This window comes from Oryzias melastigma, linkage group LG14 (assembly GCF_002922805.2).
Source record: "Oryzias melastigma strain HK-1 linkage group LG14, ASM292280v2, whole genome shotgun sequence".
NCBI classification, from domain to species: domain Eukaryota; kingdom Metazoa; phylum Chordata; class Actinopteri; order Beloniformes; family Adrianichthyidae; genus Oryzias; species Oryzias melastigma.
The window spans coordinates 17,138,438-17,157,881 of NC_050525.1; the positions used below are offsets into that span (position 1 = coordinate 17,138,438).

General features: G+C 36.4%; 1 protein-coding gene across 1 annotated transcript in view; it reads right to left on the bottom strand.

Moving 5' to 3' along the window:
* The window catches only part of pds5b (PDS5 cohesin associated factor B), a 28,749-nt gene extending 10,190 nt beyond the window's left edge, over positions 1-18,559 (bottom strand). The window contains exons 1-16 of the mRNA XM_024266072.2: positions 18,409-18,559; positions 9,430-9,557; positions 9,087-9,290; positions 8,761-8,847; positions 7,794-7,891; positions 6,938-7,064; positions 6,474-6,554; positions 6,216-6,356; positions 4,805-4,920; positions 4,611-4,705; positions 3,392-3,537; positions 3,138-3,289; positions 1,513-1,626; positions 1,351-1,432; positions 1,225-1,273; positions 997-1,136 (exon numbers count right to left, since the gene is read on the bottom strand). Of these exons, the coding sequence (XP_024121840.1) occupies positions 997-1,136; positions 1,225-1,273; positions 1,351-1,432; positions 1,513-1,626; positions 3,138-3,289; positions 3,392-3,537; positions 4,611-4,705; positions 4,805-4,920; positions 6,216-6,356; positions 6,474-6,554; positions 6,938-7,064; positions 7,794-7,891; positions 8,761-8,847; positions 9,087-9,290; positions 9,430-9,537 (1,740 nt within the window). The 5' untranslated portion in view covers positions 9,538-9,557; positions 18,409-18,559. The remainder of the gene's footprint in view (positions 1-996; positions 1,137-1,224; positions 1,274-1,350; positions 1,433-1,512; positions 1,627-3,137; positions 3,290-3,391; positions 3,538-4,610; positions 4,706-4,804; positions 4,921-6,215; positions 6,357-6,473; positions 6,555-6,937; positions 7,065-7,793; positions 7,892-8,760; positions 8,848-9,086; positions 9,291-9,429; positions 9,558-18,408) is intronic.
* Positions 18,560-19,444: the final 885 nt, after the last annotated feature.

Genomic DNA, 19,444 nt, shown 5'->3' on the forward strand with positions numbered 1-19,444 from the left:
TTAAACTTTATCAATTTGTGTCACCTCACTGCCTTCAAATCTGTGCATCTGAAATCCTTCCTTTAACAGAACAATTCACTAAATATTTGCTACAATAGCTAACAATGCAAGAATCAAATTAAAATAAAAAAGTACAAATCCAGCTGTTCCGAAAACATGAAAAGTTTCAAAATAGTTTTTTTTCTCCAGATTTTTTCTTTAAGGGGTCTGAATGCGGTTAAGTCACGCTGGTTTCACAAACATCCTTTGGGAAATACCCTTCATGTATAAATAACTCTCTAACACAGATACTTCAATCTGCACTGTTCTAATAAACTGGAGTCATTCCTCACATAAAACTGGAAGAATTTTCCTTCCATCAAGATAAAGCCACAGTTACACTTAAATAAAGGTAAATAATACAGTATTTTTATACTTAAAGTCCCCCTCTGATGAAAATCATGTTGAGTTTTGAACATGAAAAGAACAAATGTAATAAGAAATTATTTCATTTTTGCATTTCAGGGTATTCCTCCTTTTAAATTGCTTTCAATCAAACTTTGACGGACAGATTTATGCTAACGAGACACAGATATATCATAATCAGATGGGAGGGGAATCTGGGGCGGGGCTGTTCAGCTGAACTCCAAAAGCCACGCCCCTCAGAGGAGATTTTGGAAACAGAGGCTTCAGATCAACATGGGAAATGGCTTTTTAGGAAATTTAAGTTGTGGAATTTTGGTTAAAAACATCATAATAATTAAGACACTATTGGGAACGCTTTTTTAAACAAAAAAACCTAAGTCAATCCGGCGTGTTCCTCATTCACTTAACATTTATATAATGTTGTCTCATGTGGTCATTCCAGCTTGTAAAAAATTTGAAACAAATTGGTCTCAATTAAAATCCTAACCTCATTTAAGAGAAAATCCACTGAATTTGTTTGCATCCAAATACAATTTAGCCTAAAATGAAACACCAATGCGCTAACATTCTGGTTGCCGTGGCTACACTCACCACACAGACTTCTGCCTGCTTGCAGGAGCAGCTGGGGCTGACCAGCGTTTCCAGCTGATCTCTGATCCGCTCGTCGTCGTCCAGGACCTGAGCCAGCTTCTTCACAAAGTCCTGGGCTTTGCCCGGATCTGGCAGGTTTCCTTTGTGTGCACACATGAGAATTTTGCTTTTGTTATGTAATAAATAAACAATGTAGTGCTGTAAAGTAGCTTAAGCGAGATCACATACTTGTAATCACCATGATTTTGGCGTACACAGCCTTGGAGGATGCTTCACTCTAATAAAACAAATACATTTTTTAATTTAAAGACAATTAGAGACCCATCTGTGAGTGTGCTGGTCACTTGGTAATACCTTGGGTTTTTTGATCAGGTCCAGTAAGTCTTTAACATGGTGTCTTAACAGGTTCTGGCACTTCCACATCTCATTTAAAGCTCTAGATTGACCACAAACACAGACGAGCAGAGGTCACAGCAAAGAAAAACAAAACCAACAGTTGTATAGAACCTCACTTACTTGACAGCATTTGTATCGAGGGTAGCATACAGGTAGTAGAGACACTTCATCCTCTCTGCAGTTTCCAGGTTGTGAGGAACCATGTACTGAGCAAAGACTCGCTCCACCAGCAGCCTGGAGCCGGAAAAGAATTAACTTGAGAAAAGCTAATTAAAGAATTTTGACACTTGGCCATAAACATGAAACAGATTTTTTTTTTAAAGTGGCTTGAAAAATAAAAAGTACAAATTATGAATTTTCTATTAAATGTCTGCTAAAAGTTAAATCATGATCAGCTAAGAGTGTAACGATTCATTTTACCAACAATTCGATTCACATCATAAATATTGATTAATAATCTGATTCACAGTCGGTTTTGGTTCATTTGCAACAATTTAATTCACTGACTTGAAATTGATCCAGGACATTTTTAGCCAAAAATTCCACCAGTGTTAGAGATTAAAAACCTGGTACTGAAGTGAGCAGCCAAAGTTTTCCAATTTCTTGTATTTCTTGCAAGATAATAAAGTGTAAATTAGATATGTGTACAAACAAACAAGTAAACGAGAATTAATGGCAAATAATTTGCGTTTTAGATTCCTAAAGTTCAGCCCTCTGTTGATTTTCCACATCAAAATAATGTAATATACTTATTATAAAGCAATAAGGCATTTTCCAGTATTGATCATCATTGATTTCTTTCATTTTGAAATGATTTTATAACGCTTTAAATCAATTTAATGTGACTCTGTCTCAGACAGATCGATCTGTTTGGATCGTAAGAATAGAAATTGACCTCAATGAATTGAAAAATCTAATTATAAATTAGGAAAAAAAAATAAAGTTTCAAACTTGAAAGTACACATAATAAACTTAGAAAAAAGTAAAATGAAACAATGTTGATGTGAAAAAATATATATTTTAAAATTGAAATAAGTAAATACATACATTTGAAACTTGAATTACATAAAACTGTTACCAAATGATAAATCGTGTTTATTTCTAAGAGCTTTTATATTTTGCTTTCGGTCCCCAATTTCCGTTTTCAATTCAGTATTTGGTTTTCGGTCTAATTTTACGTAGCTGAGGGGCTTTGAGCGACCAGGACATGATTGACATCAGGTGATAGAAAGTTTCGGTGAAGTCATTTCTGCGTCAACGCCTGAGTTTTTTATTCACTTCAAGATAATCCTGATTAGACCCCAAAGAAACAGACTAGTGTGAGAATAGAAGCAGCAGCCAGTTACAGAATCATCACTGCTTTGGGTTCATCAAAAGACAACATGTCATTGAGCTCTCCTTCTTTATTAGAAGTCTAGTAGTTATAAATTCTCAGCTCTCAGTGAGGGTGACATTTTTGAAAAATGGCTGCAGATCCCACAGAGGTAGGAGCTGCATGTAAAGTAAGAGGCCCAAAAATAAGTAAAGAAAGCGTTTCAGGTCGGAGCTAAGTAAGTGAAGCTGCAGTGCAGCCTGAACCCTAAAAGCAGCTCTTTGACGTCTGCAGGACAATAAAAATGATTTCCACTCTCAGTGAGAATCGGCATTTTGCCGTTTACAAGCCGCAGTAACGAAACGATGTCCTTGAAGGCTTTAGATTCCAAACATCCTAGCTAAAACCAGCACGTTCGTTCACACACACGAACCTGTCATCGATGCTGTTCTGGTAGTAGATGTGAAGCAGTTTGTCTTTGATCCATGAAATCTGTTTGGAGGCTTCCCTCCCACCTTCTCCTTGCAGTGCATACTTTTTGTAGATTGATGCCAGACCCATCATGGCCTCCTTTCGTACGCGCCACTGAGGGTGCACAGAGAATAACGAGGAGAAGCATTCCCAAAAGCAACCATTAGTTAGATGAAGCAGAAGCTGCATAAATGAAAAGGGTTTTTTTTTACTCACTCTCTTGTCCAGGGTTCTCTCCTTCACAAAGTTGAGCAATGCATCATTGACCAGAGACAGGTCTTTTTTAGCAGCTGTTACTATGGAGACGATGACATCATGGCGGATGGCCTCCTCTGGGTCATGCGATCTAACCTTCAAGAATTCTATAAAATAGAGAAAAGCAACGAGAAAAACTAAATCCCTTTTGTATTTCTTCAGTCAGGCATGTAAGACAATCCAAATATGAAAAAAATTACTTGAATTAAACTCTATAGTGCCTAACGGTTGCTTTTGCAGCTCTATTGCTGCTGTGTGTGCGTACATGGCTTCTGTTTATTTAATGTTATGTCTGCAGAAGGATTTCCACATCAAGTCTGCTGCAAAGCATCTGAACAGCCTGTGGCAAAAAGGATAACGGAACAGTTTCTGGAAAATGTCAATCTGTTTATTAAGAACAATCATTTCTTTACCAGACGAAAAAAAATATGGAATAAAAACACATTTAAATATTCACTAGGACTGGGCAATATAATTTTTTCAAACAATTTCCATGTTTTATTGATTTTTTTCTCCCTCCTTTTCATTTTTTAACACAAATTACAAATGTTAGCAATTTGTAATGTCAATTTTTTACCAGATAATATTTACAGTCCAAGTTCAAAGCAGTTGATACGAAAACTCAGATGACCCAGCATTCTAGCAGCCTTTAAATGCATCATTTCCACACAAATCTTGGAGACGTGAAAAGAGTCTTAGATCACATTTGTGCGTAAATGTGGTTATGTGTGTGTACCAGATGATTGGTGTGTACTTTTTAAAGATTTGTATGTGTAGTTAGTTTTAAGCTATTGTGTATCTAAATTGTATTTTGTCATTTTTGCACATGCAAATACACAATTGAAAGTGCACACAGTTATGCACAAAATGTATTGTATGATTTACAAATCAGGAAGTACACAAACAAATCCGAAGTTAATCACAAACATGCAAACAAAAGTTACAAAGAACTACACATATACACACAAATCGGGTGAGACTATTTTTGCTCCATAGTTAAAACATAAAATAAAAACTTTTTTATTTTTATCTTAAAGAAACTTTTTTTAACTCATTTATTGATTTCTAATCAGTGTTTGCTTGTAAACTCAAACTATTTATTTGTATAGCGCATTTCATTCAATGTAACAGTATTAAAGTTCTTTACATCAAAAGAGTCTCTGCTAAAGTAGTTCAGTACCTGTGAGGTCTTTGGCCAGGTCTGGATGGTTCATGAGACAATGACTTGCAAACTTCACACACTCCAGTCTTATAGGCACATGGATATCATTAAACCTTCAACAAAAAAAGAAAAAAGGTTTAAAATCAAGGTCTTTGTGTTTAAATGCATTTATTAACTATTTTTAGTGTTATAGGTGTAAAGCTTCCGCCCACCTTCCCAGGTAGCACTGCCAGAGTGGTTTGTTCTGTGCAGCCAACTCCGAGTCCTTGGCTCCAAACATCTTAGCTAGCAGCTTCACCACCTGCAGCCTCTCGTCATTATCATTACTCTGCAGAAATGGGGAAGGGGGGTGTGAGAGGTTCGCGCAAGGAGAAGAAATGACATCCTGAAATGTGGCGGCGTCGACACGGCACACGCGCCAAGTCGTTTACAATAACTACGTTAGGAACATTAGCATTTTCATAACGCGCGGCGGCTGCAATCTCTCTGGAATCAATCTTGATTTGCAGTCAGCCGGAGAATGGAACGGCGGCAAGGACAAAGACGGAGTAGGAAGGGAGAGAAAGAGGCCGCGGGAAGAAAAGCGGTACAGAAAAGGGGCGAGGAATGATGAAATGAGAGAAAAAGAGAGAGTGTGTAGAGAGCTTGTTGTAGAGAGATTTTAATCACAGCTATTATTTTTGAAGAGACAGCAGTGATCTACACTCATGCTGAACAGTTAATGAGCATTATCCATCAGTGGGCTTGCTTTATGAGATGCCACAGAGGCAACATTATGCTGACTGGCTGACTGCTTTATTTTTCTAATAGGAAACAAATGACCTAATATGTAGCAAAGACTAGAAAGGTGCATTTCTATCATAGATTTTGGTCTAGTTTACATAATAAACAGCTTTTTTTTACCCATTTGTTCTTGCCAACTGTTAATCAATGAATACAGGGGAGTAAAAAAGTATTTAGTCAGCCAAAAACTGTGCCAAACTGCCAAAGTTCTTCAATTAAAAAGACTAGAGAGGCCTGTAATTTTCACCACAGGTATACCTCAACTATAAGAGACAAAGTGAGGAAAAAAAAAAAAATCACATGATTTCTAAATAATTTATTTGTAAATTATGGTGGAAAATAAGTAACTATGCTATGTTATATACCCTTTGTCGGCAATGACAGCAGTCAAACGTTTGGTCTTGGCCATAGTGGAGTGGAGTGTACATTTCTGTACATGTCTTTTATTTAGATAACGAGTTCAAACAGGTGTCATTAATACAGGTAACGAGTGGAGGACAGAGGATCGTCTTACAGAAGAAGTTACAGGTCTGTGACAGACAGAAATCTTGCTTGTTTGTAGGTCACCAAATAGTTAATTTCCACCATAATTTGCATATAAATTCTTTAAAAATCAAACGATGTGATCTTCTACATTCGTTTTTCTCATTTTGCCTCTCATAGTTGAGGTATACCAAATGATGAAAATTACAGGCCTCTCTAATCATTTTAATTTGGAGAACTTGCACAATTGGTGGCTGAATAAATACGTTTTTTTCCCCCACTGCATAACTCATTCAAGAACACACAAAGCAAACTATTTGGTGATCAGATGAAGTCAAAGTGACCATTTCTCTGTACCTTCAGCTTGAACTCCAGCTGAGGCAGCACGGAGAGGAGCAGGTGGCTGTCGATGTTGTACAGCTCCAGGATGAGGTCAAAAACGTGCTCTGACAGATCGCTGACTGAAGTCTTTCCCAGCATCAGAACCTGGTTGAAAAACTAAGGAAGGGAAAAGATCCAGGTTCAAAAGGGAATGGATTTATTTATTTTTTCTGTATTATCACTCTTCCTGACAATTGCCTAAACATTATAAAGTGGTGAAGATTTTAGTCTTACGTTGGTGATGTAAGGTTCGATAGCCTGAGCGGTCCTCTTCAGCAGAGCTTTAGCCAGATCATACGCTTGCTTATTCAAGTTCTATTAAAAAGGGGGGAAAAAAAGCAAATTTAAGATAAAAAGAAATAAAACAAATCATATTAGACAATTATCCATGCAGATAAAAGAGATGTAAAGAAACTGCATCAGACCCTTTTTCTGCTTCAATATTTAGGGTGCTTTACCTCTCACTACCTGCAGGGGTCTCACTGAATGACAGAGTATGGAAAACTAGACTGGCACTGGTCTAATGGAAAGATCAAATGACTTTTGTTCCAACTTTTATCATATTTCCTGCTGGTATTCTGTGATGTTGAAATCTAATTTACGGACTTTCACATTACAGTTTACTCTTTATTCATTTACAGTGAGCTGCTATTCCTCACGTGTCATTGTAGAAATGTGCTTCATCACTCTGGAAGTACCTTATGTGCTGGAACCAGGTTGACCAACACAGTATCTAGCAACTCCTGCGATACAGTGTCTCCCTCACAGATGATGGAGCTCATCAGGTCCACCATGTGCATGTGCACCTTCTGGTTGTGGCCGTTACTGTGAAAAACAAAGCGTTGAGGATTTGCATAATAAAAATATTAACAGGAGCTTTTATGGATTTATTGAGCACGAGTAGAAGAAGGATTTGACAAGAAACTGAGGCTTTTATTCTGAAAACCATCATTACACGCCACTGATCACAACATATTCCCTCATAGCAAGAGTTCAGACTGAAGGATTTTAGGCTGCAGAAGCAGATATCAGCCAATAAATAAAAATGATGAGAGAACATCAGCTGACTTTGCAAAAAATGTAATCAACATTTTTACTTACAAAACCTCATTCGTTTTGTTGGGTTAACGCCAGCTGCAGCTAAAACATAAACAAACGGGCTTTGCGTAACCTTCATTTTTAGTCCTTCAAGTGTCACAAACGTACACAAAACACGGCGGTTCCATTCATCTGCAGCATTTTAAATCAGAAGCAGAGTTGGGCGAAACGCGCTCTGCATCCTCACAACCTTGACTCGCACAGCTACAAGTTTCCTCCAGTGGCAAAACGCCAAACTCTGTGCCGCAGAATTCAACCCTCAAGGTTGTGTTCAGCAGAGTGAAGTTGACAGAGGCAGAGGAGAACCACGAGGGAGAAAACAGGGGTCATTAAACAGAAACAGGCAGACTGCAAACGTGCCGTTTCATAATGTGCCACCGAGAACAGCCTCTGACACACTGGCTGAACTACAGCACAGGAAATCAGCAGAACGGCGTCTTTGGAGGGAGCACTTACTTGATGACTTGAAAGAGCGTCCTGTAAAGCTGGGTGAATATTTCATTGCTGTCTTCAAGCTCAAAGCAAATGTTGTAAGACTTCACCCAAGCGATGTTCTGCAGAAAAGAGAGAAAACTGCTTAAAAAAGGGGCAAGTTACAGTGAAGACATCCGACAACTGCAAGAAAAAAAAAAACATTTTCCAGCTTCATTTTTTTGCATTCTGTGTTTTTTTGTCACTAATTTTAGTCTCAATGGATCACAATGAAACTCTTAAAATCTTCATATCAGATAGTCACTAGTTAGCTTCTTTTCTTGCCTTAATCAAAAACAGAACTACTTTTTCATGTAAAGCTCCACATTTTACCTTTGGTTTTTAACTGAAGATGTTTTTATTCTGTAAAAAACTTTGTGTTACTTTGGTACCAAAAATGCTTCAAGAACAAAGTTTGATTTAGTAAAAGAAAAATTTAAGTTGGTGGAAAAAAAAAATCAAAATCTCAATAAAGTTTTGTTTTGTTTTGACAAAACCAAGAGATTTCCTTGAATGAGTGTCCATGATGTGTACAATATTATATATATATAAAATAAAAAACATTAAATCTCGTTTCCATTTCCTTCATGACCATGATAAATATATATATAAAACTCTGCAAAGTAAATAAAAAAGATGTAAAAAGAGAGATAAGATCTTTAGTCAGTGTGTATAATTTACACTGAATTTTTAAAGTGATCAAATAACATGAATAACCCAAATCCAACACATAAAAATCAAAACCAAATTTTTATCCTCACATTTTTTTGCACAACCAGTGAACAAATGAAGCCCACTTAGTAGTCAGATGCTAATTAAATTGATCAACTCGAAGAGCTTCTTCTTTCACTGATGCTGGATGAAGATTCAAAGGAAACTTTTTGGCACAACGTAAGAGTTTGAATAAATGGGACAAACCTCAGCGGACAACGCTCCACAAACAACCACATACCTCCAGCAGGTAGAAGTATCTGTTGAACTGAGCGCTTTTGGTGTCTTCCAGTCCTTTCAGCTGTCTTGTAATGAACATGAAAATGTCCTTCAAGAAAAAATAAATAAAGCAAATGCAGCAAAACGTCAATAGATTAAATCAAAATAAAGCTTTTTAATTAAAAAAGCTGAAATGATGTGATCATTTAAGGAAGTCTTTGAGTTCAGTCCAGAATTTATGTCAAAAGAGAAGCGTTTTTACATACAAAAATACTTGAATGTTAACATTTGAACAACCTGATTACAGATGCAAATAAATATTATCAATGTTGTTACCTATGTTTTTACCTTTAGCTTATCTGGAGACGTATAGGGCGCCTCTGGGGCGTAAATTCTGAATATGTCTGCTAAACAGCACGCCACGAGCAGGCGCACGTCTTTGTCTGGATGTTTGAGAAAGAAGTCTGAAGCCAGATGAAGAGCAAGGTTGAGATAAAGTTCCTTTTCTTCCTCAGAGTCTTGATCCATGTCCATGAAGGTCTTAACCACCATCTGCAAACATTGAATCAACAAAAACACAGATCTCTGAAACAACAGCAAACACAAGTTTATCTTGATGTCAAATGAACAAGTTCATCTGAAGCTGCACAAGATGCAGATTACTCAACAAAAACAGAGGTTCGGTCCTGACCTTGAGTCGGCGGACCATTTCCTCTTTGGAGATTTTGTCAGAGATCTCCTTGACCCCTGGGGGGTAGGTCACCTTTCCATCCGTGGCTCGAGCTTTAGAGTGAGCCATCCTCTTCAGCTCTTCACTGCCTAGAAAGAAAAACCAGGCAAGAAAAGTGACAAAGGCCCAAAAGAACATACCCATTTAAAATAGATCAGATTTATTTTTATAATAGTGTAACTTTTTAAGTATTTAGTGAGTGAATCATTTGATTAAAATGTTTTTCAAATTAAATCTAAAAGACAATTTGTCATTTGCAGGTTTCACTTCCACTGTGTTCGTTGCACATAGAAAGCCAACAGCATTTTCCCAAATTACATTTTAATTTAGCTCCCTGTGGCCTAATGAGATACATTACACAAAGAGGACTGATCTCTCAGCTGGGGAAAACTGTTGACTGATGAAAAGAGTTCATTAAATAAAACAAATATAAAAATGAAAGAAAAAAATTAGACCACTTAAAGAGGCTAAGCAGGGAGGCACTGGGTCTCATTTTCAGAGTCTTTGATATGACTCGGACTGGATTTGAACTCACGACCTTCCAATCTCAGGGCGGACACTCTTCCACAAAACCACTGAGCTGTCTACTAATAGTAAACAAGACAAACTTTTTGTTTAGGCCATCTAGTCCACCTGTGTGTAGCAACTTTAACATTTTGAGTTTTCAGAACCAATGTAAAGAAGACAGAACTCTAATTGCTGTGGAAATGTTTTCTGCAACATAAACAGGAACAAAATGCCAGTGGGCAATTTGTGAAAAAAAAAACAAGAGCCACTAGAGCTGCATGACATCAGAAAAATTTGATACTTTAGTAATCAATACTGCAATAACAATATGACCTGCGATACATAAGCAAATAGTAAAAAAAAAAAAAAAAAACTAATACATCATTCATTTCCAATGGATTTCTTTTGATTAAAGTCAACACAAGTTAAATTATAGTTCAAGTTATCTCAATAAAAGACAGGTAAGAGCTTGTTTGTCGGGGAAACACACCAAAGAACAACTATCTGCCTTTCTGTTTGTACTGACCAAAACTAATATGTACATAAATGGAAATCAATGTTGTAGTGTGCGCTTTGGCTTTTTGAAAACCTCATGGTTTCTGTGTCCACGAATCCTTCTTGAGTGAATGTTTTACTATGGCAAGTTTTTGGTAAGGAAAACCAACATGTTTACTTTTCAAGGTGTTAAACATGTGCGCCGGCGCTGTTGTACTGAGAAGTCTCTGAATGTGAACTACTAGGAGGTATTCAGAGATACTTTTTTGCTTATAGGTGAATATTTTTGGCTTTTGATTTATTGTACAGCCTTAATAACCAGAGAATTATATTATGTGCTTTACTATATCAGAGCAGGGAAATTGGTCAAGTCTCAGTTTTGGGATTACATATCCAGCACCCCAGTACTTCCATATATTTTACTAAATGATAGGTTAAAAGTGGGATTTTGGTTTAATCAGGGTTTTAGGGTTAGACATTACCATGTCATTATCAATCAATCAATCTATCAACTTTATTTCTATAGCACTTTTCATATATAGAATAACACAAAGTGCTTTACACATAAATAAAGCATCCTAAAGCAAACGCAATAATAAAAACAAATTCAAAATACAATAAAGACACATAATGTCCCCCCTCACCCAGATCTACAAGTATACCCCCAATCCCCTCACCCCCCTAATTCCCCCCACACACACACCCCCAATGATAAGCATTCGCTTTACGGTTGTTGGTGCCTAAATAATTTCCCAGCATGCCACTGTTTTCCATCTCTCCTACTAGTGACAAGCACATCAAGACACAAGCCTAAGCTAACATTACTAGCATAGCGGGAAAAAAAAAACAAAAAACGTAGAGAAATATCCATCCAACCTTACTAACAGTTTTGAGCCAGATAGCAGATTGGACGAGGGAAATAAAGATCGTAATGTATCTATTTTTTTTTCAAATGAAGGATTTAGAATTGAAAGGGTTGTCCCACCCATGGCAGTGACTGTTTCATAAACTCGAACATTTTCAAACATGCAGTTTTCCTCAGCTTCTGATCCAACACGATTTGAATATAGAAATAATCAAAAATGCTGTTTTAATCTTAAACTCTTCTATTTATGTCCACCATAATGAGAAAAACACTACTAGAACATATTAAAAACACGATTTTCATTGGAGTGGATCTTTTAAGTCCAATGAAATAAGTCAAAGGCAGCAATTATCACACCATAGACTACATTTTCTATACCCTCAAGCTACTTTCTCAGCTGCTTCATTCTCTTCTTTGTTTTAAACGACCTGTCAAAAAAGGCACCATTACTGCACTGAATATCACATTATTAATAGCTGTCCATCTCCCCTGAAACAGTCTCCGTTTTTGTAAAAAGCTAGATATTTTTTTGCAAGGAAAGAACGGGTTTGTATCTAAAAATGTTTAAATACACCGTTAGGGAGTTGTGTTAAGATTTCATCTGCTCTGTGTGCAATAAATAGTCCTTCTGTTTTATTAATGATCAAATGAAAAAAAGCACATTTAGTTAATAAAGTGCCCCTAGTGTCCTCACAGTGATTGAAGCAAACAGCTGTCTCCTGCTAGAGAAACGGCACGTTTTCCTTGTGATGTGTGCAGCACCATGAACGCACCATATTGAGTCGGCGCTCTGTGCTGTTCCATCAATGTTTGGGATCTTCCAATAACCATTAATGTTGTGGAACAATCTATGTCTTACAGCAATAAGGGTGGTAAAGGAAAAAAAATAGAATTATAATTGGTATCTTGCACTGAGGTGCAGCAGGCTGCCTATGGACTACACATACTTTTAGGGAATCTGCTGATTATAAAGGCTTCTAATCGAAGTGCAACCAGATTAATAATTTTGATATGGATCAGGTCTGAGCATGCGTGACTCTTGTTGAACCACAGAGATAAGTTCTGAGCTGCAGAGATGTTTTTCTTAAAACTACTTAAATGGCTAGGCGCACTGGTTGCACCATTGAGAAAGGTGGATGTATGTGAGACCAAATTGGTCAGTCTATAGTCCTGACAACACAAGCTTTAGTGAACATATACAGAAACACCATGTACAATTATTTTTATAAACAGGGACCAAGATTTTGCTAAAACAACAAAAGCTCCAGGATCCATTTAAAGCAACAGATAATGTTCCCAAGAATTAACAAAGCAAACATCCTCCAGAGAAAAATGACATCTGTTTCACTAGATGTGATATCTTCTAAATGGAACCCATATTTGAAGTATCTATTCATAGCTACCTGCCATATTTTCTCCAGAACAGCCATCCTTCACAAGTAAATAGTGTAAGCGTATTTTTATGTATGGTATACACTTATATATGGGATATACAGTACTTGTATACCAATTTTCTACCTTCTTTTTGGCCAAAGCATTTAACAGTTACAAGTCCCTTCATACAATGCTGGTGGCAGAACTTTCATGTAATGTGCTACGCACACCACCAAGAGCATTGTGGGGTTTGGTGTTTTGCTTAACGACACTTTTGGCAAGGCAGTGACCAAACCTACAACCTATTGATCAATGGTTGACCGCTCTACCTCTGTACCACAGTTACCCCCAGAGCACAGTTTGATTTCGGCGGGCTCTGAAAACACTCTTGGAGTTAGTAACATTAATAATTTTGGAGCTCGGGAAATTTGTCACATGTATTTACTGAGTCTGACAGCAAATGAATGGATGCAAGTTTTACTTTGTCAAAAGGATTGCTGCATGCAAAACTGTTTAACAGCTCAGCTATGGGAAAGAATTCCAGAACTGAAAGTGAAAACAGGCTGAAGTTCAAGAAAATGGAGAACACTAAAGTCCATGGATTTCTGTTCAGCAAAGCCAGCAGAGGAGTTCTTAGTTTAGGATGCTTTCCACAGCCTACAACTAAATCTTTGAGTGACTGCTACAAATATCTCCCATAATTACAACTGGAACTGATCACACAACCTGTGTCTTTAGCAAAAAACGTAAACAAGGTGAAAGAGGTCATGATGTAGAAACGGCTTTGCAATTCTGCAGAAAAATACAACCTGTTGTTGCTGTGACAAAGAACGAGAGTGTGAGGAATCAGAGCACAAAGTTCAGCAAATAAAAATAGTAGTAAGGAAAATATCCATGTGCTAACTATTTCACCTTTACTTTGGGTTATTTGCTTCATTTACAGTTTTAAAATCAATCATTCACAAAATCTTGACTGGATTCAACTGTTTGGTGAATCAGATTGGCTGATGGTTAAAAAGCTCTATGACTAAATAAACCTAAAAAGAAATATATATTTATATTTGAGTGGCTCCTGTTGCGGTATAATAAACAGAGACAAATTAAGATGCATGTTAAAATTTGTGTGGTTTAAATCTAAAATATCTAAAACTGAACTGACTTTCTTTTTTGCTATTTTTTCCCCATCTTGAAAATTATTCTTATCTTGTTTTGACATGGCATTACATCATCCATAAAGGAAAACAAATGTTTTTCAGGAATAGAGGATGTTGTGACACTGACATACAAAAGACCATATTGATAGCAGAAACATTACAAATAAAATAGATTTAAACGTGACAGTACAAAAAAGAACAAAAACCTGAAAATGGGTAAAGATAAGAGTATCTGATTGACTCAATTAACTTAAATTGACGGATGGCTAATTAACTGAGACAGAATCAGCTATGGATAACTGACTGCTTCCACCAGGCGCGACTGTGACTGCAGGACAACACGAAAAACCTAACAAAACATAACTGAACACAAAGGACGACTTTATCTAAAAAAAAAAAAAAAGTTAAGACAATCGTTCTAAAACAATTATTAAATAGCAAAAAGGCAAACTGTGCATCTCTGTGCAGCAGATTGAAGCCTCTTCAGTCTCACTAACTCTGACTAAATTTAAAATGCTCTACTCGAGGGTGCTTTTACTCGTATGCAAAATCCTTCTTTTCTTTTGGGTGCTGCAATCTACTAGAACAAGATTAAAAAAGGACACGGAGGTAAGAGTGAAGATGCACTTCAGCAGCAAATAACTGGAAGGAGTAACAGCTGCTTTGAGCTGAAGTTCTGGAGAGAATTGCTCTTAAGAGAGCTATAATCTGAAGAGATTCACAACGCACAACACACTGTTTTTGTTATTATTATTTCTTGTGTTTTGCACACTTATTATAAACAGTAAAATTTCTGTTAAATTAATTACTAAAACCAAACAAATCTTGATTATTAAAATGAAACAGTCAAAACTAAATATTTACTTTTTTTCTTCTACTGTCGAGTTTCATTCAATTAATTTTAAGATCTTTTACTTTTCTAAAGACCTACTGCAATGAAAATACTCTTTTTTTGTGTTTTCAACATTTTCTTGTAGAATTTTTCTCATAGTATATAACCTATATAAAATAATTTACAAATAAAACTGGTTTTCTGTGTATTTCTTAATTCAAGTGGCGTTAGATCAGAAAACTGGATGCTAGAAAATGCTCAGACTGATGTTAAAATAGGCGTGCCAAAGTCTGCACAACCTGACCTGCTCACACTTAGGCATGATGAGCCCTTAACACTCGTGCTGTAGCAAATTGCGATTCTTTCTCAAAACTGTACGACTAGATTGATCCAATATTGCTTGTTGTAATTTTTGTGGCGCTAATGTTAGCTTGAGACGATAAGCTAGCGCGTGAGCGTGCAAACAGAGCTCTCAGTGATGGGAGGGCGGGCGGGTCGCTCTGTGTCAACAGTCCCGCCCACATCCTAGTTGTATTTCTAGTGAGCCACGGCCACTGTGCAGTTAAATCAGAAAATGAAATCAATTAATTTTGACATAACTTCCCATTTTGATTCTCCTAAACATATTTTTAAACTGGAGAATATTTGTGCAACTTTTCAAATTATTTTTTAGTTTACTGAAGATGTTTGTTTTTAGTTCTGAAGATTTAAATCATAGAAGGAGATTTGATTTCAAGTACCCAGTTGTTCGCACTACTTTAAAACAAATTGTTTTTTCTTTTACTGGTGTCAAACTTTGAAAAGTGGTACAAATATTCTCCAGCATAAAAATATGTTTAGGAGAATCAAATTGGAACGTTATGTCAAAAGTAATTGATTTTATTTTCTCATTTAATTTTCTTTTTGTTTATTATATTGCATTGCTTGTGAATGACCAATGGCGGGGTTATCTAAACTACGTATATTTGTTTATACGAATACTGAATTTTTAGCAGGAGCGGGCTCAAAATAAGAACATTGTTCTTCCGTCTGATCCCTTTCATTCATAAAGTTGTAGAACTGTGTTGGATTCTGTTTTTGATTTCGTGTTTCTGATGTTCCTGATGCTTCATGAAAGGAAAAAAAATAAAGAAAAGAAAGAAACGTGTCTTAAAAAACAACAAAGGCTTTTTGATTTTGGCTATAAACTTCATAATCATAATTAAAAGATCACTGGGTACGATATTGCGATATAAAAATGTTTGGAGTGGGACTTTTGCCTTGTTTTTGATCATAATAAAAAAATGGAACAGCTCAAGGAAAAAAATACTTGACACAATGCAATGTTTGTAAAAATTTAAATGCTAAGAGATACTATACTTTTCAGAAACCAAGAAATCAATCAAAGAAATCAAAAGATAATATTTAAGCTTTTAAAAATACTGGCACTCATGAAAGGCTAAATGTGTCAAAATTGCAATTAATTTGACTTAATCCCTGACCTACACACTAACAGTGAGGTTAACTAAGGCTCAACATTGACAAATGTCTGTAGGCCAAGGTAGTATTTTCAAGGAATCAAGGAATCCCTCCCACAAGAGGTAGTTACTTAAAAAAAAGTTACCTGCTGCCATGTAATGATCATCATTTAAAAATACACCAACAGCAAAGCCAAAAGAATTTGTTATTGACAAGCTTTTAATACTAAAATAATAAAGAGTCAACCAAGTATGTGAAATTAAAAATACAGACCTATGAACTAATATTGAGGATGTAAAAGATTGGGAATTAAAGCAGTAGATTTAAATTAACCAAAGGTGTTAAAAAGAAGAAAACGTGGATGACTAAAACAAAAAAACAGGCACAAATATATGGTTTGGATGCCAGAATAACAACAATATGACCAGCTATTCAGCTCGACGCTGCCAAATTTCAGCCCATCCTTTTGTAGTTTCAACTGAAATCCAATCAGATTTTTTCCCAACTCATCCATATGAAACATTTTTAAAGCAGAGGTAAGACTCATTTTATCCTTCACTCAACAATTTAAACACAGGCTACTCTAAAAACCCTTTACTAGTTTATCACAGTCCAACACATTTATCCACCCCACAGAGGGCTCTCCATCAAGCCGTTTCTTCTGCTCTGCTCACTTTGATCCTTTAAATATAGCTGCCAGCCAGAGCGCTATTCTCCTTTCTTAATCTGAACCTTGACAGAGGCAACATTGGTTTAACCCTGTAAGTAATCACCAGGAAAGAGAGTGAAAGCCAAGAGGGACAGCAGCGTCTGGAAGGGCGAACCCTGTGACCCCCAACAAGAACACAAAGGAAGGGCGGAAAACTAGCTGACAGTGTGAAAGAGCTTGATTTCACTGAAATTAAAGCTACTTTGGAAAAATTAAGGGGGGTAAAAGTACAAAACATTTCAAAGAAAGCTGTTTACATTAAGTGGAGTTCGCCAAGAGAGTAAAAAGTGTGCCAAAAGGACAAAAACTATAAAATAACAGTCAAAAAACTATGAAAAACAATTTTACTGTATTTTCTTTAAATTGTAGCTACAATGAAACATAAATAACAAATCAAAAGTAGTAATTTAATTCTATTCTATTTTGAAAATCAAGTTAAAGTAAATTATTAACAAAAAGAAAACAAAAAAAAATCAACAAAAGGTTTGACAGAAATGTTTTTGATCAAAGTGTCAAAATAAAAGCTTTGTGTCATAACGATCACACAAGGAGCGATTCCCACACTCATCTGCAACGTTCAGTCAGCCTGATGGTTGTCAACAAAAACACGCCGTAGCGCTCTGGAGGTGACTGTCAGTAAAACGTGTTGAGACTTCATATCTGAACTCCTCCAGTTTCCATACGGCCGCTGCTATAATGATCGGGGAAGCTTTTCAAATTAAAGGTTGCACTCTTTCATTAAATAATGTTTGCAAGTGTGATTAAAAACACACTGCGAATAGAAATTACTGTATTCATCACAAAACAATATTTTCTAATTTGCGTAGCATAATATTACAGTAAAAGTATTTAGGGAGCTTTATTTATTAGGTCGTCTCATAAAAAGGAGTAAGAGCGAAAATCACTGTATGTATTTGGGATGCATTCCAGGAATGTTCAAGCTAACGGGAAAAAAGATAAATAAACCATTGTTTATGACTAATAATATGACTTTTAGTATCAATATTAAGGGACCAAAAGCCGTTAAAAGCGCAAACATTGAGAGTCTGGCTATGTTGACTGAAGCTAACTGTGTTAGCCGCCGTTTGCTGGCTCGCACACATGCTAACTCCTACATTGACTAGCGCGTGCGAAGCTAACGCTAGCAGCAGCAGCAATCTCAGTGACAGAGGGCGGACAGATAGTAATGCTGATGGAACAAAACACTCCGGCTAGCTACCTTTCTTATGGTAGCTGGTATCGCGACCGTTTTTCCAACAACCGAGCCCTGCTGCTGTTTGCTTTCACCGTACTATGCTAATATGCTAGTTTTTTTGACGGGCTAACAATTTTTGCGCCTAAGAGGCAAGTCCACCCAGCGCTGTGAATCGGACAAGACTACCGAGAACACAGGCGAACGAGGCGGGCTGCACTCCACATTGTAGCGCTAGAAACCTGGCCGCTTCGCGGGCACATCCCGGATAAAAATTGACAATTTTCTCAAGTGGACATGCAAACGCCGCTAGCTTAAAATGAAGCTGGTCTTCTCATAAGTGCATTTTCATACCTGTTACGATGAATTGTGATAAATTGTGTCCTCCTCTGCAGCTCTCTTCCCCCTCCTAGCTCCAAAATGGCGCCAATATGCATAGATTCAGAAACCCATGGGTACAAACTATCAGCGGGTGCGTAGTGCCACCTATAGGCCAGTATGTCTTTTGGACACAGTTGGGGCTTTTTGTGGGACGTTCAAGTCTCCGTCGGAAATAATAGAAATAGTGACGTATTTCTGGAAAAGAATAATGAATTTTAAAAATAACAACGTAACAGTGACTAAAAATACATAATATCACGCTTTAGTAGCACCCACGGTTGAGATTTACGTCTAAAAAATAAATACAAACCCAATAATTTCGTGTTTTGCGATTTAAAAAAAATGTTGTAGTTCTTGATCTATTTCTGACATTTTTACGGCTTACATTTTTTTCTGATATTTATTTGACTAGGTATTTTATCTTAGTTTTATGTATTATCATTAATAATACTTTTAGATAAACACAGAGAAAAAAAACACCAACCATTCCGACAAAACTTGAATGCAGCAAAACGCATTGACGTCGAGCTTTTATTAGTATCTTCTTCTGTTGCCAAAATTCAGTTTATATCAGGTTTTTCGTTGAAAACACGTTCTTTTTTCCATCCAGATGATGTTTATCTTTAACATTAAGGTCTTAGCAGCCTTTAATTGACTAGTTTCAGACCATTTTTTAAATTTAGTTTCATTTTACCCGCCTATTCATTCAAGTTGTTTGCATTTTCATAGTAATTTTGGCCTAATTGAATTGATTTAACTTAAACCTGTTCTTCTTTACTTCATCTGGCTTTATTACAAATGCCTAGACTACACTTTGGTAGTACTGACGTTTTAGTCTAAACCTAGTTGCTTGATTTTAGACTGGTTTATGCATGGCTTATTTATTTAACTGGTTTATGATGAATTAACTAAATATATATGTTTTTCATTCATTTTTAAATGCTTTTGTCATTTTATGTACTTGGGTAGCATCAACTACAGGGAATTTATTGTGAAGGAGTAAACATAA